Below are 19,787 nucleotides of genomic sequence, written 5' to 3' on the forward strand. Positions count from 1 at the left end.
GTGTCATTTTATCACTAAGCCCCAAATGTGTTCAGAACAAAAGCCATCAAGACAACTTAGCTCAAGTGCGCTGCTATTTGCAGGGAGAAAACCCATCTGAATAACTGTGATTGTTTGTACATACTATAAGCTTGGCAATAGCTTCAGGGATGAAGTTGGCTGTAGATCAACACAAAATCCCCAGGGTGATAGCCAGGATTTGTTGAAAACAGACCAGCGTATAAACTCGTACAACGTAGTAATTTTACCATATGCTCATAATTAAAAAGCTTTTTTATTGCTCTAGCTCGAAGAACATTTACAGATTAGCAGGAGTATGTACAACTTCTGAAACGATCCTTTCCAAAACAGAAAAAGGGTAGGCTTATCCTAACTTGAGACACTGAGTGTTGAAGCTGTCGCCCTCCTTGAGAGCCACAGCTTCAAGCAGAGCCTGCTTCTTCTGCATGCTGCGAGAGGACTCGAGTTCGTACATGGTTGTCAAATTGAAAAGGACGCTCTCGTGGAGGTAGTTCCTAGGGTCCTGCTGAACCATTCCTTCCAGCTGCCGGAGGGAATCCTTCAGTTTCCCCAGATAAAGCAGACAAACTGCGGCATTGTTGTTAGCCTAGAGAAAAGGTACATTAAATTCATCCATGGAGCAAAAAAACCAATGCACTTCAATATATTAATTCTAAACACACCGTAATTTGCTCTCTAGCACGCTAGAGGGTCAGTCCTTAGAATATTGTCTGTTTGCCAAAAGTCTTGCAAAGAAACTCGAAATGGAGGCCAGGAACCAGTATCACTTAAGCTAGTGTTTCCCACACTTGGGCCTCCAGCTGTTTTTGGACAACAATTACCATCATCCCTGACCACTGGTCCTGCTAGCTAGGGATCATGGGAGTTGTAGTCCAACAACCCAACTTTGGGAAACACTGACCCAAGCAATACTGCTCTGCGTCATTCATTTGCTTCAATGAGGTTTGCATAAAAAAACCCAACCATCCTAAAGCGCCGAGATACGTTACTGAAAGGTGCTGTTTTTGTAAAATTTACTGATTCCCGGGAGCAATGACTCGCCTATGCCATGTCCACTTGTGCAACGTTAATTACAATTTGGGGCACCGGACTCTATAGAGTAGGAATGAGGAACTGGAAGTGCTCCAGAGGTTGTTGGACTCAAAACTCCCATCAGCATGGCCCCTGAAGGATGGTGGGAGCTACAATCTAGCAACATCTGGAGGACCATTAATTCCTCATCCCTGCTCTCAAAGGATGCCGTTTTAGAAGCCTATGATTTAACTGTAAGACATATCCTACCACAGCATTGGATGGGTCAACCTTCAAAATCTCTGTGAAGAATTTGTGAGCTTCTGCAAAGTTATTCTGACCAAGATGGAGGAATGCTCTGGAATACAAGAGAAAAAGAAAGAGTGTGCTCCTTTAGAAGATGAAAGTTACTTAAGAAAACTCAAAGTAACAAAGACATTATAAAAGGTGATGGGTCATCCTCTTTTCCTCAAATTTCTGAGTGCTCTTGGCCGCTGATCTTCATCATGCGGCCTTGATGTTACAATTTAGGTTTCAGATTAAATGCTTAGCAAACGTATAGCAAAGCAAAGGTAAATTCTAACGATGAAAGGAATTGATCATTTCACATGTCATGTAGAGTGCTGCAACAATCCTAGGTCCTTGTCTAAAATACTGTATGTATATGTGCTGGCTAACAGGTTTCCTGCACTAACTCTTCTTAATTTGAAATATAGTTAAAACATTTTAAGTGTACACCTAAATAATGGATGTGTGAACTGAAGAACTTTTTCCAGCCCAATTCTAAGCACATTTAATCAGCAGTAAGTAGGGATGTCAGAGAATTCCAATGAAAACAGAAAGGGAAGTGGAAACTGCCGAAGTTTGCTTATTTATCCCATGTTTGGAACAGAAATCAATCCAGCAAATACAACAGGTTTTCAGTTTGGTTGTTGCTTTCAGCCTGATAACTGATATTCCCCACTCCCATTTGCACTCTGTGTCTTTGCATTGAAACAAATGGGGTAGAATACTGCAAAGACAAATTTCTTTATGTAATTAATCACATAAATAATGTAATTTTCAAACAGCGAGACAACTAATGTAGTTTCTAGAGGAAGGCGAATTGCAGCAGAACAGAAACACTGTTGCATAAATCAAATATAGGTTGAAACAGAAAGCAGTGCCTTCTTATACCCCTAGTATTAAGTTACACAGAGTGAGGGATAGCTCAGTTAGTAGAGCGTGAGACTCCTAATCTCAGGGCTGTGGGTTCAAGCCCCACGTTGGGCAAAAGATTTCTGCATTACACAGGGTTGGACTATATGATCCTTGTGGTTCCTTTCAACTCTATGATTCTTCCTTATAAGCACATATAGGACCACAGCATTAAGCTATGCTGGAGAGTGATTTGAAGAGAAAGGTTTGGAGTGATTCTATGGAATCTTCTTTCTTGTAGCAATGGTTCCAAACTACAAGAAAGAAGATTCCACCTAAACATTAGGAAGAACTTCCTGACAGTAAGAGCTGTTCGACAGTGGAATTTGCTGCCAAGGAGTGTGGTGGAGTCTCCTTCTTTGGAGGTCTTTAAGCAGAGGCTTGACAACCATATGTCAGGAGTGCTCTGATGGTGCTTCCTGCTTGGCAGGGGGTTGGACTCGATGGCCCTTGTGGTCTCTTCCAACTCTATGATTCTATGATTCTATGAGTGGACAAGAAATACTTTTCAAGTCAGCTCTTGTAACAAAGGAAATAGATCTCCGTCAATCTAAGATAACATGACTACACCATGTTATACAGATCTCAAGGGCTGGTAGATGCCAATCAGTCTTTCTTCTGACAGTTGTAGTTACATAAAAGAGAAATGAAGAGAAAGGGGCATTCTCTTGGGCCCCTTAATGTTCACAGTGCATTCTTTGCAAAATCATGTTTAAGATTAATTTAGCTTTTTTACATTTCCCACCTGTTCATTAAAACCATAATTTGGTTCTTCAGCCCATCCAATTTCTGAGTCACTTTCTCGACGTCTTGAAAATACTTTTCAGCCATTTTTATGTCTCCAATCTGGGTGGCACACACAAAAAAACATTGTATGAAACATTTGCTGCAATTAACAAAGCACACAAGGGAGGCATCAAAAAGGTAGGCTTTCATACAAAAATACCTTTCTGCACTGGGAGGGGGAAGAAGGAACGTACAAGGAATATGAACAACAACAAGAAGTAGTCAAAAATGCATGCTCCATTAAAACTTTTCACCTAGAAATTGATTCAAGATATTATTGCAGAATCAGAACTCAGAAATATTTTTCTTTCTTTCTTTCTTTTTTTAAAAAAGGATTAAATTGATATATGCCTTCCACAATCACAATGACTAAGGAAAGTTAGGATTTGTGCTGAAATCCCGACTTACAGGAGCAGCATGTTTTTCCTTGGTTGTAGAGCAAGCTCTACTCTTTTGTAATGACACAAATACTTCGCTCTGAATTTAGCATCAGTCAGGCAGGCTTTCAGCTTTCCTGCTTCCAGATGCTTAATATCATTACTCATTTAAGGATGTACTGGCTTCTTTCTAAAAAAAACAAAATAAATAAAAACAAGTGGGTGATATCCAACTAAGCCATACATAAAGCAGACCTGAACTTCCTGTTACTTAATTCCATTGACTTCAGCAGGTCTCTTCTGAATATGACTAACACTGGATTATAACCTAATCGACCCCCCAGCCCCCCACTTGAAACACTGCTCTGAATAGTGGACAGGAACGTAACTTCAGAAGGGATAGCCAATCAATGATCTGCACGTCCATCTTTTGCTGGAAAGAGGGAGAATTGCTCCTCAGCTCAATACCCTTGAGGAAGGTTGCACAAATCTGATTCAAATTACGCATGACTGTGTATACCCCAAGTTTCCTGCAGCCTGATTTAGGCAGTGGCTTTCATGCAAACCATAGTTTACACAGCACTTGCCATTTAGAGCATGTTCCTTTTCTTAGGTTGACCAGTTTCTCGGAAAGGAGAATAAGTTTTTTTTTGCAACCGGAAAGCTCAACGTTGTCTCAATTGATGAGGAAAAGAAAAATGAGACCACTTTCCAGTACAAGTTTTTTGTGTGCAGTGAAGAAAGGAAATGAGATAGAGAGAGAGGTGTTGCCACAGAGCTTTTTCGGGGGGGGGGCATGAAATGCATTGTACAATTTCCACTTTATCTTCAACACAAGACAGGGTTGAGAATTGTGAGTTGCAGGACTGCTGCTGGAAGGAATGAGTGATCAGGCCAAGAAAGGGCTGTACATCTTGTAACCCTGCCAGCAGCCCCTTGGTCATACAGTGTTAGCCTGCCAGGCTTTCTGCACAGTCCAAACAGGCAGAAAAACCAGGAGGTTTTTTTAAAGCCTCAGGGAGCCTGTCACACAAAGCTACTGGGCTGCATTCAGCTTGATGAATAGTAAGCTACCTCTGCTACCCTAGAAGCAGAGAGTTCACTGTCCATCTCCTATAGCTCCCTGTACGTTTCCGAGCACAATTCAAAGTGTTGGTGCTGACCTTTAAAGCCCTAAATGGCCTAGGTCCAGTATATCTGAAGGAGCGTCTCCACCCCCATCGTTCTACCCGGACACTGAGGTCCAGCGCCGAGGGGCTTCTGGCGGTTCCCTCACAGCGAGAAGCAAAGCTACAGGGAACCAGGCAGAGGGCCTTCTCGGTAGTGGTGCCCGCCCTGTGGAATGCCCTCCCTCCAGATGTCAAAGGGAACAACAACTACCAGACTTTTAGAAGACATCTGAAGGCAGTCCTGTTTAGGGAAGCTTTTAATGTTTGATGTATTACGGTATTTTAATATTTTGTTGGAAGCTGCCCAGAGTGGCTGGGAAAGTCCAGCCAGATGGGCAGGGTATAAATAAATAAAACAACAACAACAACAACAATAATTACTATGTCCAACCCCAGGTTCCAAGTATTTTGCAGTTCTGGGAGTATTTGCAGAAGTCATTTTGCAGCAGGGCCTCTGTCCCAATATCAGCATCTACAGGTTTTTGCAAATGCTGATGGAACTTGTTTTCTCTGCAACTTAATTGTAAAAGCACTCAGGTCTGGGGCACTGGCTTCAGCACTTTTTGATGTCGAATGCTATGTACGGTACTTAATATTCCCTGGGTGGGATTTCATTGCTGCATTACATTTTATTTAAACGGTGGTTCTCTCCCATCCTTGCCCACCACCTCAGGGAAATGCTGGGATTTACATTCTCTCTCTCTCTCTCTCTCTCTCTCTCTCTCTCTCTCTCTCTCTCACACACACACACACACCCACCCACCCACCCACCCACCCACCAAATTTCATTAGACATGACAAGGCAAGTATCGTTTTGGAATTTAACAATGCATAAGACAGTGAAACACTGACAAGGGAGAAAAGGCAACGTCTCTGGTGCTGCCCCCTCAAACCATTTCGAGGAACCATTTCAGCTGCCGCTGTTCCAAGGTTATGTAAGGCAGGCCAATAGGTTTCTCGTGCTTTGTCTTCATTTTTTTTTGCGGCACTTGAAGGAAAAAGGCCCCGTTCTGACAGTAAAAACCACTAATTCAAGAATATCCAATAATCTCTCTTCCCTCAAGGCCCCCTGTAACAGCAAACACCGAGGAAGACAAGATTCCCTTCAGAGCCTGTTAACATTGCTCTTTGAATTGGACAGACAGATTGCTCCTCTGAGACACGCGCCACTCTCCTTGCATTCTCCCCAAGGTTGGGCATGTTGTCTTTGCAGCAAGCCCAGCCTCTGATGAACCTCAGAGCAAGAGAGTGTAGCCAGGAAGTGAACTCTGCTCTCTTGTGCACTCCGCTGAGACCCAGAACAGGCAGCTGCTAAGGAAAGGACTTACAAGTCATCAATAAATGTAACATAAACAGGCACAAACTATTTTTTCCTAACACATCTTGGCTTTATGTTTTAATAACCTTATTTGATATACTCCCAATTATTTCAATGCTTCTCCAGCTGCAGACAGCCTTCAAATACCAACCATTTAATGATGGATAGAGAGATAGATAGCTGAGTTGTTATACTTCTTTCGAAAAGCTTAAAGGTAAAGGGACCCCTGACCATTAGGTCCAGTCGTGACCAACTCTGGGGTTGCGGCGCTCATCTTGCTTTATTGGCCGAGGGAGCCAGCGTACAGCCTCCGGGTCATGTGGCCAGCATGACTAAGCCGCTTCTGGCGAACAAGAGCAGCGCATGAAAACACCGTTTACCTTCCCACCGGAGCGGTACCTATTTAACTACTTGCACTTTGACGTGCTTTCGAACTGCTAGGTTGACAGGAGCAGGGACCGAGCAACGGGAGCTCACCCCGTCGCGGGGATTCGAACCACCGACCTTCTGATTGGTAAGTCCTAAGCTCTGTGGTTTAACCCACAGCACCACCCGCGTCCTCTTTCAAAAAGCTTACTGCCAGGGAAAACATACAATGGTCCCATCACGAATGGGAGCAGCAAACCACAATCTCCAGCCTAAAGAGTTTGGTCTGAAGCAGAGTTCGTGGTTTGTTTCACTTCAAACAAAGCCATGATGTGAAAGCAAAGCTTGTTTGGTGTGAAACAAACCATGATCCCCGGTTGGGATGTAAGGCCAATTACATTAGGGATCATGGTTTGTTGCTCCCATTCATGGAGGAGTGAAGGGTTTATTGCGAGGTATGGATTGGGTCATAGTGTGGTATGGTGACTGGCTATTGGAAAGTAGGCCTTTCCAGTGATGGTGTCTGGCTGTGGAATGCTCTCTCCCCAGAGAGAGGCAAACCTGGCTTCTTACTAGGCTGTCATTTTGGTGCCAAAAGGCCTTATTTTCTCTGCCTTTTTGGTCTGCTTTAGCTGCCCCATGAACACTGTTACTGTTGTACCTTGGAAGCCAAACGCCTTACTAGTCCAACGTTTTGGCTCCCGAACGTCACAAACCCAGAAGTGAGTGTTCCAGTTTGTGAACGTTCTTTGGAAGCTGAACGTCCGACGCAGCTTCTGATTGTGTGCAGGAAGCTCCTGCAGCCAATTGGAAGCTGTGCCTTGGTTGTAAAAACATTTTTGGAAGCCAAACGGACAACCAAGCTACGACTGTATCGGGGAGGGAGGGAGGTTCTTTATAAATATTCTTGATCAATATTTAAATCTTGCCATTTAACTGATAAAAAGAAACCCTGAAACAACAGAAAAGGAGGGGGGAAATATCCGAAGAAGAGGAACAGACAGCCTTGTCATTTACGAGTTTTATAAAGAGCTCAAACTTCAAAGTAGGATGCCCAGAACTCTTAAGCACGTGATTCGATTCAGAGCTGCTCTGTCAGTGACTGATGGGCTGTGGCTTGACAAAAGTGCAGAAGAGCAAGCTAACCAACCATGGGCAATGGAATGGGGCATCTAGGTATTCCCTCCCGCCATTGTGGTGTGGCAAATCTCTCCACTTGGAAGGCAAGGGGGGCATGGAGAGTAAAGAGCTAAAGAATAGTAAGTGCCGATTGCTGCTGAAGACAACTGCTAATGTTTTTTTAAAGGGCTATAGCAGGACAATGGCAGAAAATTCAGGTGGCTCATGCTGGGAATCTGCCCCCTGTGAAATTGTGTGTTCTCTCTTTTGCACACACTCCCACTCCCACCCAGGTTCGTCTTGAGGGCCACTAGCCTGAATACTAAACTGCAAGTTGCAGAATTGGAAGATTCACCCGTTTCCATGTACAGAGGGAGAAATGTGGATTATGTGTGTCACCCCATTGCAAACTGACTAGATGTACATTTAATTTATAGCAGGGGGGGGGGGAATGTGTCAAGTGAGAAACGTCTCTTCAAAGCACAGCTTACCAAATATCAAGTATCATTTTAATGAGACACGGCTTTGTTGTTTAGACTATTACATGCTCCTTTCAGCAGAGTTTGGCAGTACCGGTGGTGCCTGGTAACCTACAAACAGCATTATTATGCTCTGGGTGGAATAATAATTGAAATACTCAAGAAAGGCAAGGGAGAAAAGGAGAAAAGGAGAAAGTGTCAGGCGGATAAAGACGAGAACGTTCTCCCCAAACTTCCTTACATGCCTTATCAAGTTTTGTATTCTCAGTTGCCATTTAATAAGCCATCTCTGTTCAGACCTTTGGGTGTTAACTCAACCTTCTGAACTGTTGCGTTTCCTGTTGTACCATTTGGTTAATAACCAACACATCAAACTACCGTATTTTTCGCTCTATAAGATGCACCAGACCACAAGACGCACCTAGTTTTTGGAGGAGGAAAACAAGAAAAAATATATTCTGAATCTCAGAAGCCAGAACAAGAGGGATCGCTGCATAGTGAAAGCAGCGATCCCTCTTGCTGTTCTGGCTTCTGAGATAGCTGCGCAGCCTGCATTCGCTCCATAAGACGCACACACATTTCCCCTTACTTTTTAGGAGGGAAAAAGTGAGTCTTATAGAGCAAAAAATACGGTATATACAAGCAGGGGACTTTTATCGCACACAAATATTTGTTCTATTGTGGTCAAGAAGGGCTGTCACTTGGGCTTTATTCAGAATCAAGTATATACCTGCAGGAAAATCCTCCCAATTCCACTCAACAGCTGAGGCTCTTGCTCCGGGTAATATTTGATGACTGTGTGATATGTCTCCACAGCAAGCACGTAGTCCTAGGGGGTAGAAAGCACACACACACAGATGCAAGGTCAGCAGTTGCTCTTTGCTCTATGCACACAGCAAATGCACGATAAACAGATGGAAGCAACGCAGTTTAAAGATAGAAAAAAATAGGATGGTTGAAAGCACAAGGAAAGGGTTGCCCCTGTCTATGACTAAATGTTGCTGTACTGGGTTTAGCAGGGTAAGGGAAGACACTTGGATTGTACAAGAAGATGCATGGCCGGGTTGAAGACCTCTTTCTCTTGCATCTATTACGTGAGCAATGGGACAGCTGCGAATACAAAGGAGACTTGAAATCAAACCAAAATATCTCTGCCCCTCAAAGCAGAACCAAATATATCTGCCCACTAAGCAGCAGCTTTGTAGTTGCCAAAATCATGCACAATAGGCGTACGCGTACGTACACACACACACACACACACACACACACACGAGTCTCCTTCGCCATCTTTCTGTTTGGCAAGTGAAGCCTTCTGCACAGCCAAGTCAGATAGACTGCCAATGTTCTAAAAATTCCTCTTGCTGGGAAAACAGCCACTGCTCTTATGATGAGGGAACAGCCACAATGGCTAGATGAAGGGGATTTTAAAAGGAGCTCAGGGCAAACGGATGGGGATTTAGCAAACAAGTAGGGATTCCTCCCACATTAACACTTAATGTTTTTGAAGAGATGATTGTCAAAGAATGCTTTCAGAACGTTTGTTTGCTTCCTGGGTGTGGCTTCTTGATTGATAGGTCTTGGTCTTGATTTAAATATGGATTTTATTTTTTTTAATGTACAAATAATGAAAAAAATAAGTCAGCACAGAAACGACAATGCAGTGAAGCATTACACCACATCGGGAGGGGGCAATATTTATTAATATTCCTAAGTCAACACATTGCTTAGGCTCAGACCATGTTACATTAAAACACAACAAACCAATAGATACACATAGCGTAAATTTAAATGCTTAACCCTGACCAAATATGAGAGATGCTACAAAGGTTCTGGGCATTTAACACAATGGCTCAACCAGTTCTATGCAATGCTTTGACCACTAAATAACCTGTGAACCCATTCAAAGGACTCCATACACTATCCTGTGTACAATCTAATAAAAATAATTAAATAATTTTATTATTAATACCCTGCCCATCTGGCTAGGTTATCCCAGCTTCTCTGGGCGGTTTCCGACACACATATAAAAACATAATAAAACATCAAACATGAAAAACTTCCCTTCAGATGTCTTCCAAAGGTTGTATAGCTATTCATCTCCTTGGCATCTGATGGAAAGGCATTCTACAGGGTAGGTGCCACTACTGAGAAGGCTCTCTGCCTGGTTCCCTATAGCTTCACTTCTACAGAACAGGAGGCAGCATACCTCTAACAGCTGCTGAGATCATGAATGGGGGAAGTGTTGCTGCACTTTGGTCCTTCTTGTGGGCTACTCAGAGAAGTATCTGGTTGGCCACTGAGGGAACAGGGTGCCAGACTAAATGGGTCTTTGGTTCAATCCAGCAGGGCTTGTCTAATGACTTCCATTTTCTGCTCCTGGAGCTCTTTCTGAAGGTCTGAGCTCAGGAGTAGGCTTGTTGCTAGCTGTGGTCATAAAGTCGGGAAAGGGTCTTCAAAGCCATTCTGCACTTCCAAGCGCTCCTCATTCAACGGTTTTGAATTCAGAAGTCTATTCTGGCTGCTCCCTCTCCAAGGAGCCAATAAATAATTGGGTGGTATATTTAATGAAAAACAATGAAAATAAAAATCAATCTTGCCAACTCTCTTTTTCTTCACCGCCCCACAACCAAGATGCTTCCATGCTTTATCGTAGTCACACTAGACTGAGATGTGAAGCCCAAAAAACTACTGCATTTTTAAGCAGACCTGCCAAATGTCTCTGAGAAGGGGATATACCCTATCAAATAGAAGAGCAAGTTTAATGAACATTAAAATTTGACTCCATTTGAATACTATATTCAGCTGCAGGGCAGAAAGCTGGAAGTCCTTTTATTCTTCTTTATCTTTCTTTCCCTAATCTTTCTTCTCTCTCGTCTCTCAATTTCTCTTTCTTTAGGTTTTCCCTTTTCTTGTCCTTTCTTCTTTCTGCCTGTGTTCTTTTTTACACTAAGTAGCTGTTTTATATCAGTGCATTATTTAAAAAATACTTTGTAATGGGTATGTATTTTTGTATATCTCTGAATAAGTATCAATAAATAAATTCTAAAAACAATTGACTAAGAGTGGCCAAAACAACTCTAGACTTCAACGCTGATGTCAAGGACAAAATTTTAGCAGCTCTTTAGAATGCAGTTACATGGGCTTCATCCCACCGAAATGGTCTTAAGAAAATAACTTGGGGTGCAGAATGGCAGCCCTTGCCTGTGTACTGATTTAGTCATCAATGGAACAGTTCCAGGAATTCAAGAAGGAATACAGTGGATATGACAGCCTCCAGAAGCACTTTTTCTGTTATTTGTGTGGCAACAGCAAGAGACAGGCTGTAGCTAAGTGGTATTACTGCAGCATAATTTAAGAAAGATTTATGATGTATGTCTCCTTTAAATTAGAAGACAGAGGCTCTAAATCAAGCAAGAGTCCTTAGGCATCAGTCTCAGGCCTGACTAGGTCAAGCAACTCTCCTTCCTCTGTTGTTTTGGTTTCTTGAGATCCAAATGCCAAAAAAGAGAGAGAAAACGAACAAGTTTCTGTCTTAAGAGTCTATTAATAGCCAGCAACATGAAAGGGAAAATAAATTTAAGCAAAAACTGAAAATCAAACCTTTACAAGAACAGTTCAAACAGTCTATGTTTTTAAATGCAGGGCAGTATTTCCAAAGTGTTTGATAATTTAAACACACACACACACAAGTGAACTAATGTATAGCTCTCTTCAGGCTTACCTTTCCAGTAGTACTGGAAGTAAAATTGAAAGCATACTTTTTCACTTATTTCCCACTATGAAGCAATGATCATGCCTCTGGAAATCGCAGACCCAGAGTAAGATAAAAGGACCCCTGACCATTAGGTCCAGTCGCGGACGACTCTGGGGTTGCGGTGCTCATCTCGCTTTATTGGCCGAGGGAGCCGGCATACGGCTTCCGGGTCATGTGGCCAGCATGACAAAGCCACTTCTGGCGAACCAGAGCAGCGCACGGAAACGCCATTTACCTTCCCGCTGGAGCGGTACCTATTTATCTACTTGCACTTTGATGTGCTTTTGAACTGCTAGGTTGGCAGGAGCAGGGACCGAGCAACGGAAGCTCATCCCATCGCGGGGATTCGAACCGCCGATCTTCTGATCGTCAAGTCCTTGGCTTTGTGGTTTAACCCACAGCGCCACCCTACTAGTCCCAGAGTAATTGCTCCCAAATAAGCAAACTGCCTTGGCTCCAGATCTTTCCTCTTCTTCTCCAGTTCTGACTTTCTTTAGGCGATTCAGTTGGGAACTGCAATCCTGGGAGTAGAGCAAAGGGTTCAACCTTTCTCCCTGAACCATTTCCCCAACTTAAATCACTCCATGAAACAATCTGCCCCGGGGGGGGGGGGAATGTACAGGTGAAAATTAATGTTCATTTGTTTTCCCCTTAATGTTACTATTTATTTATCTCAGTGCTATCAGTAAACACAAACCTCTGTACCGGTTTCATAGTTAGATGATTCTTTTGTATCTATATAATGGGAGGAAAAGGCAAGGGTAGAATGCTCAAGAGAAAACAAGGGGGGAAATGAAGGACGGAGATATGCACTAGTGCTGGGGAGAACTCACCTTCCAGCACTCAAACACAAAGTCTTTGTTAATGAAAAAAGAAAACAGCCAGAGTTATTTTCCAGTTAGGTTGTACTGCTGTCAGGATTATGGTGCAGAATGCAGCCTCTCAAGCATTATGGGCAAATACTGCCTATTTGTGAAATTTATGATAAACAGCCATTTGTCAATTTATTTGTTGAATTTTATTTATTTATCAGATTTCTCACCTGCCCTTCAACTTAAGGTCCCAGGGCAGGCTACAGCCAGATAATATGTAGTTACATATAGACAGAGCTGTTACAATTATAAAACAGGCGAGTTCCTCCAAATGGAACAGAAGAGTAAAACTCTTCATACAAAACCCTTTGATCTGTAAGTTGGAGGTTTGATTGCAAAAATGAGGCATAACTGACTACAAATCCCTTTCTCCATTCATTGGGGCTCCAGACTATCGTCTGTGGCCTCCTCTTCGCATTGGTATTTAAACGGCATGCCCTCATTCCAGTGTTAAGAGCTCACTCCTAACCAGTTTACGTATTTTTTTTTAAAAGGTGCAATACTGCTATTAATCCAGTTAATAGCAAATGCTGTTTTAATTAGACTGGTTACTTATACCTTCTCACCAATCTCCACATCATCATATTTTCCCTGTGTTCTTCATTAGAAAGAAACTATTTCCAAAATTAGTTAGAACACAAGCACTAGAAAACAGCACTTTTTTGGGGGGGGGAGGGAGGGAGGGAGACAGGGATGTCACTAGATGGTGGTATATTGCATTTTACACCGATGACAGAAGAAACAACAACCCAAAAAAATCCTAACGTTTTTTATTTATTACACGTGAAATCAAAGCTGACAACTAAATGATTTATTTGAAAGCATGGAAAGTAAAAAAATAAAAAATAAAAATGCGCCCAATTCTTGTAAACAAACACTCTTAATTATCTGTACTCATGTGATTTTAATTTTTACCTGTGTGATTTTGTGATTAATTTTCATTATGAAAATTAAGGGGAATGCTTTTATAGCAACCCCAAATTACTCATTACGTTAACTGGATTTCTTCATTAACTACATTTTTTGAAAGGGGAAAATATGTAAGGGGAGGGCAAGCTTATTTCTCCCCCTCCCTTATTCTAAAAGGCACATGGTTCAACACTGTATAAATCCGCGGCGTTTGCAGAAGTGCAAATGCGCATGGATGGGGATACATGACTTATGAACATGGCGCCACGCTGCGTGTCAGATGTGAATTGGGAGCGCGACTATTCCACAAATGGCAGATAACGCTGTTGATTCAGCAGGGTCGGGATACTTGTTCACAGCAGGGCAGGGCGCAGCTCTGCAATTCCAAAACAAGCCATGTTCCCATGTTCCCACTGTGGCTCACGCTCCCCACCATAGGGATGCATCTGTGGAGAAGGCACGCCATGTTCTAGAGAGCACCTTTCTCAAGGAATTTTGGTGCACCTGATGGGACACTTCCTCTCAGTCCATTGCATCAAGAGATGGCTTGTTGCAAGTTGTGGGAAGCTTTGGGGGGGAGGCGAGGGAAAACCGAAATTAAACGTCCTACCAAGCAACAAAGCCCCGCAGTTTCCCTGGATTGTGGCCACAGCCTTGAAATCCAATTTCCTTCCTTGAAATTAGTATGTGAACATTGCTCTCGGCGGAAGAATCTTCCATGGAAATGAATGCCTGAGCTGGGAAGTGGAGACAGCAATATTCGATGGGCAAGTTGCGAGAAATTTTTTAACAAGGGCTTAACGCTTGAACACAACGCTGCCAAGGCAGAGATCGGAATTCTCAAAATGGTCTTGGAAGGCTGTGTTTAGAGATGGCTGTTTATGCAAACCATGATTGCATTTGGATCTAAGACTGAGTTGCGGTGCTTCAAAAGAATTACAAAGAAGGGGGGAAAGTAAAACAAACAGATGGCCAGCCGCTACTAAAGGGAGATGATACAAGAAAGATTTAATACAAAGAAGAGGAGCAAGGGTTGAATGTAGAAACAAAGACGTCTATACAACCTGTGTATTTTAAAAAGGAATATTTTAAAAGGGATCTTACTTTTGCACTTTATTATCATTAAAATGCTAAAGTGATACTTCCCTTGTTTTTTAAAAGATTTCTTGCTGCTATGATCTTCAGACTATTATAGCATACTGTTGCTATTTCCTACCTAGAACGAAGCATCTTTTCCTCTTATCACTATTAATCACCTACATGGTACCACTGCTCTGCCAAGTATGCTAAAAAAAAAGTTTTCCCCTTCACCAGGTCTTTTATTATTTGACTCCCATTTGACAGATATATTGGATTTGAACCTGTCTCCAACAGTCAGAGTTCACAGTATTCTTTGTCTCTACAAAAACCAGCTTCCCATAGAGGTTCTTGAAGACTACTATCACTCCTTCAATAAACAAAAGCTTGTCCATTTCAAATAAAACGCTGACATTGCCAGCATTCAATAGGAAGGAAATCATAAACTCAAGCTGGCGTGGGGTTGTTGGTTTGAAATGCAGCTGTGTGTGAGAAGGTACGTGGCAATCTCTTTGTGGGGAAAGGCCTCTCATGCTGTTCCAGTAATCTCAATAATGGCATGGTAAACCCTGATTGATTGATTGAATGCAGCATGCATGCATTTTGCACTGGCTAAGAACCAGTGGGGACGCGGGTGACACTGTGGGTTAAACCACAGAGCCTAGGACTTGCCGATCAGAAGGTCGGCGGTTCAAATTCCTGAGATAGGGTGAACTCCCGTTGCTCAGTCCCTGCTCCTGCCAACCTAGCAGTTCGAAAGCACGTCAAAGTGCAAGTAGATAAATAGGTACCGCTCCAGCGGGAAGGTAAACGACGTTTCCATGCGCTGCTCTGGTTCGCCAGAAGCGGCTTAGTCATGCTGGCCACATGACCCGGAAGCTGTACGCCAGCTCCCTCGGCCAATAAAGCGAAATGAGCGCTGCAACCCCAGAGTCGGTCATGACTGGACCTAATGGTCAGGGGTCCCTTTACCTTTACCTTTAAGAACCAGATATAGTGCTGCTTCACACAAATGGTTTGTTGTACAGTGTTATCCGCAAGTTGGTTTCGGTCATGTTATTTGTGTATACTGCTTCTCTGCATGTGCCGCAAATAAAATGGTTCATAGCAATGCCCAAGGAGTCTCCAAGCGATGCAAGCAGCTTGTCGATTGGGGCTACTTTCAAGTGACGCAAAGGGTTTGTTTCACGTTGCCAGCTCCATATGATTACATTTCATGTTGCAGCCCTGCTGACTTTCGTGCATATGGATTGCATTTAAGGATTGTCTGTTAAATGCGCATGCCAGGTTCCAGAAGCGATGCAATTTATCACGACAATTAATGAAATACAGGAGCCTAGCCTTTTCAATCATTAAAAATTTCTCACTCTGACTCGCAAAATTCTCCTTCCGCCATTCTGAGATTTACAAAATCGTCTCAAGCTGCGTGAGTTGGCACGTTAGCCATTGGAAAACAGGCCAGCTATTTTCTCAGGACTGGTTCAAATGCTGCAAAACTGTCTGTACAGGGATCATAGATCCAGTAGAGAGGAAGAAACTGAACGCAACTCACAACAGAGCAGGGCACGTGAATGGCTGCTGGGGAAACAAAGCTTTCCTTCATCTTTCCACGCAGAAATGTTCTGGGTGAAGGTGTTGAGAGCTAGCTCTTAAGAGTTGCATTAAATCAAGACGCCGGCCTTCTTTGGACACGGGGACTGATTTCAGCCTTTTGAAAAAAGGAAACCAGGAGAACAAGGCCGGAGAAATTAAATTTGCTCAACCACGTAGAGATCTCAGTTTCGGAAGGACCTGAATTAGCTCAATTAATACCTGCCAAACTAGCAGTTCGAAAGCACGTCAAAGTGCAAGTAGATAAATAGGTACCACTCTGGTGGGAAGGTAAATGGCGTTTCCACGTGCTGCTCTGGTTCGCCAGAAGCTGCTTAGTCATGCTGGCCACATGACCCAGAAGCTGTATGCCGGCTCCCTCGGCCAATAAAGTGAGATGAGCACCGCAACCCCAGAGTCAGTCACGACTGGACCTAATGGTCAGGGGTCCCTTTACCTTATTTATTAATAGTCGTCATAACAAAAGGATCTGAAAACTCTTGAGTTAGTAAGCCACGAGGGAATCGGTGTCATGGCATCATAAAGTTGGAAGGGGCCCCGACTAGTATTTAAACACATTTAAAACTACATGTCAAGTCTGAAACCCGTGGCATCGTCAACAAGTGGAAGTAGAACAAACGTAAACACCAGACATGAAAAAGGGAGTGAGAAGGCATGAAACTGACGCTGGTCATAGCAGGTTGGAAATCCAGCCATAAAAAAATGTATATTCTGCCTCATTCTTGCATGGCTGCTTAAAGTGATTTCAGCAGGCGCATCCGGCTTACACCCCACGTAATGGCAAGCAGTGATCTAACTCATCCTCAGCCTCTCTGAGAATCTACTCGAGTATATATGGTAACTGCAATGACGGTACCCACCTACCTTCATCATTAGCAGACAGTTTGCCGTAGAGTACATCACCCGGCCCAGACGTGACCTCCACAGCTGAACGGAGGCTGTAAAATGAGAGCAGCTTGTGAATGTGCACAAATAAATTAGAAGCTCTTTCCCTAGCCATCAATTATCAGTCATATGCGTTCTGATTTAAATGATTTCCCCTCGTTAACACCGCTGCATCTCGAGCGCAGTATTGCTAGCATTCTGCTAGCATTGCACGGAAAACCCCGCACCCTCTCGATAGCGCGAGGCTTGATTGGCGAGAGGAACAGACTGCCGGAATAAATGAAGCAATAACGCAAAGCTGGGAAACGACCTCTCAGGTTTTAGCTCAGGCAAGGAAGCATCCATTTTTCCCCCGACAGCAGAACAAAAGGCGGAGAGGGGAAAGGGAAAGGGTGCTGAGCTATCGCAAGCATTAGTTTGCAACCGTGTCATTAAAAGCTTTAAAATCTACACTGCTCAGTTCCTTCAAAACTGACCAGCAATTTTTTAAAAAACCTGATTTTGCAACCAGAGCATGAATGTTGAAGGGCTATCTTGGTCTGGGGTCCTGCACTCTCGCCTCTGGTGTATGAGATGCTGCCGAGCTGGTCTGACACCCCTACGCTACTGGAACACATGGGGTTTAAAGGCTGCTGCGTATTATAGCAGCAGCAGCTGATCTCTCGCTCCCTTCGCTTGCAGACAGGTTCCTGCTGTGTGAAAAGGAATGGCTCACATTGATTGTTCGCTGCTTAAAGGGATCCGAGAGTCGCAAAGCCAACTAACAGAGCCTCTCCTGTTACAAAATGAGCGCTGGGGTAAAGGGTGTGTGTGTGTGGGGGGAATGGTTTCTAATTTGTAGTTAAATATGTCCAGGGCTGCAATCCGAAGCGCACTTAGGAGGACGTTCTGCGAGACCCACTTCTGATGCAGAGGATCAGGCTGCCAATTTAATTGCTTTCAGGGTGAAGGTGGTGACGATGTGCCCATGATTGTGGTTATCACTCAGAAGGAGCATCGCAAGGAGAGGAACCGAGAAAAAAAGGTGCAATAGAATTGCCGGAATGGCAAGGAAATGTGCCCCAATTTTCCTGTCTGACACAGTATGCTCTTTTTATTGCTGCAAACCTTTGCTGGTGTTTTTTTTTTTTAACTCCTTATTAATAGCCACATCCAGAACTAGCAGAGAGTTATTCATTTAGATTAGTTCAAATGAATGCCCTGCCCAACCTTTAAAACTCAAGCCAGCATTCACCATTAAAAAATAATAATTATGTGTGTTTCTATCATAGGAGCCAACTCCTAGGGGCGGAGGTCCCTTCGTGCCCCCTCCCAAATATTTGAGGTCCCTCGAGTTGATGGGCATTGCCATTCAAATGGTGTGTGTGTGCCATGTCATGTGATCGATTATGTGCATCGGGGCTTACCTACCTACCCCCCCAATATTTTATTCAAGTTGGCACCCCTGGTTTCTATTATATGCATATGTGTGAGTACATGTGGGCATGGATGCACATTACACTGCCCCCCCCCCCTGCATATCCTCACTCCTGACTTAGAAAGCCCAAGAGCAAAAATTGCACATTATGTGGATGTTATCCTTTTCCCTACAGATGATGCAAAGCTGTCCAAAACCCACCAATGCTTCCTACGGCTGCTTGGTATCAGTGGAAGTGAAGCAGGTTCAATATCAGGTTGAGCAAACCTATATAAGATGCATTATTACAATTAAAATAAGCTATTTTTTTTTTAAATAAGAGCAAAGCTATGCAGAATGTGTTCATTTTTATTTGTAACCACTGTCATATTACGGCTGCATCCTTTTTGTGCATTTTTTGTTGCTCTGGGAACTGTGTGCTGTGGAGCACCTGTAGGACTTGATGCCTTGCAAAAGAAGGAGAAGGAGAAGGAGGAGGAGAAGGAGAAGGAGAAGGAGGAGGAGAAGGAGGGAATGGAAGCAATGCACTGCCAGGAAAATGGTGCAATGCTAAATCTTTTTCCTCCCACTGAACAAATGGCAAATGCGATGTCCTGCCCTGTTCTGCAACAAGCTGGTTTGTGCAACACCTACTTAAGAGCAGCAGTAGGGAAATTATGCTGCAGATCTAATCCCGGAAAGAACTGAGGCTTGTTTCCAGTCACAGTTCACAAGGCAAAAAATAAAGGTTTGCCTCAGCTGGAGCGTGCACAAAAACAGATAGAGAAAGTTTCCTGCAGCTCAAAACTGCACCAGAGGCCCTTGCAGAGAGCAGATATGATTGACCTACTCTGGAAAAGATGCCAATAGTCCCCACAAGTGTCCTCTGGGCAGCATTAGGCAGACAGGCAGCTGTAATGCTGCCACACTCCACGCGCATAACAACCTCTCACAGATGCTCAAAAGCCCCCCTCCTCCCCTAAAGATTCTGCTGGCTGCCTCTCCTTCCTAGCCTCCGCCGAGCTCAGCTGAGCTCTGAAAAGCAGCTGCGCCAAAGGAGAGGGAGAGCAGGCAGACAGAAACCATCTTACTGCAGGGTGGGGAGCAGAGGGAAGGACCACAGGGCGCAACTAGGAGAGGAACTGTAGCTGTTGGGGAAACAATACAAAATTATTTGGAGCCAGGTTGGTTAAACACAGTGAAACGGGAAGAAGAACCCCAATATTTAATGGTTCCCCCTCCAAAGTAGTTTTGAGGCTTTGCAGCTATAGGTTTCTTTGTGTGGGTTAGAATGGGCTTTACTTAACTAGCCCTAGATTGCTCTGACAACGAACATCCCATAGCCACCAACACTAGCAAGCTTTGCCTGGATGGCTACTTCCATTGCAGTCAGGACTCAAGATGCAAAAAAACCCACTGGTTTCCCTTATCTTGCAGTCA

The 19,787-nt window shown here is 43.6% G+C and overlaps 1 protein-coding gene across 9 annotated transcripts in view; it reads right to left on the reverse strand.

Moving 5' to 3' along the window:
* Positions 1–239: 239 nt before the first annotated feature.
* TRAPPC12 (trafficking protein particle complex subunit 12) overlaps positions 240–19,787 on the reverse strand; it is a 53,174-nt gene continuing 33,626 nt past the window's right edge. For 8 of the 9 annotated variants that reach the window (XM_053380753.1, XM_053380750.1, XM_053380754.1 and 5 more), the window contains 5 exons: positions 16,931–17,004; positions 8,574–8,672; positions 2,975–3,075; positions 1,303–1,390; positions 240–607 (listed from right to left, as the gene is read on the reverse strand). In XM_053380753.1, the coding sequence (XP_053236728.1) occupies positions 365–607; positions 1,303–1,390; positions 2,975–3,075; positions 8,574–8,672; positions 16,931–17,004 (605 nt within the window). In that variant the 3' untranslated portion in view covers positions 240–364. The remainder of the gene's footprint in view (positions 608–1,302; positions 1,391–2,974; positions 3,076–8,573; positions 8,673–16,930; positions 17,005–19,787) is intronic. The other variant, XM_053380747.1, reaches the window with a different exon arrangement.

The sequence above is a fragment of the Podarcis raffonei genome, chromosome 3 (genome assembly GCF_027172205.1).
Source record: "Podarcis raffonei isolate rPodRaf1 chromosome 3, rPodRaf1.pri, whole genome shotgun sequence".
In the NCBI taxonomy this organism is placed as follows: domain Eukaryota; kingdom Metazoa; phylum Chordata; class Lepidosauria; order Squamata; family Lacertidae; genus Podarcis; species Podarcis raffonei.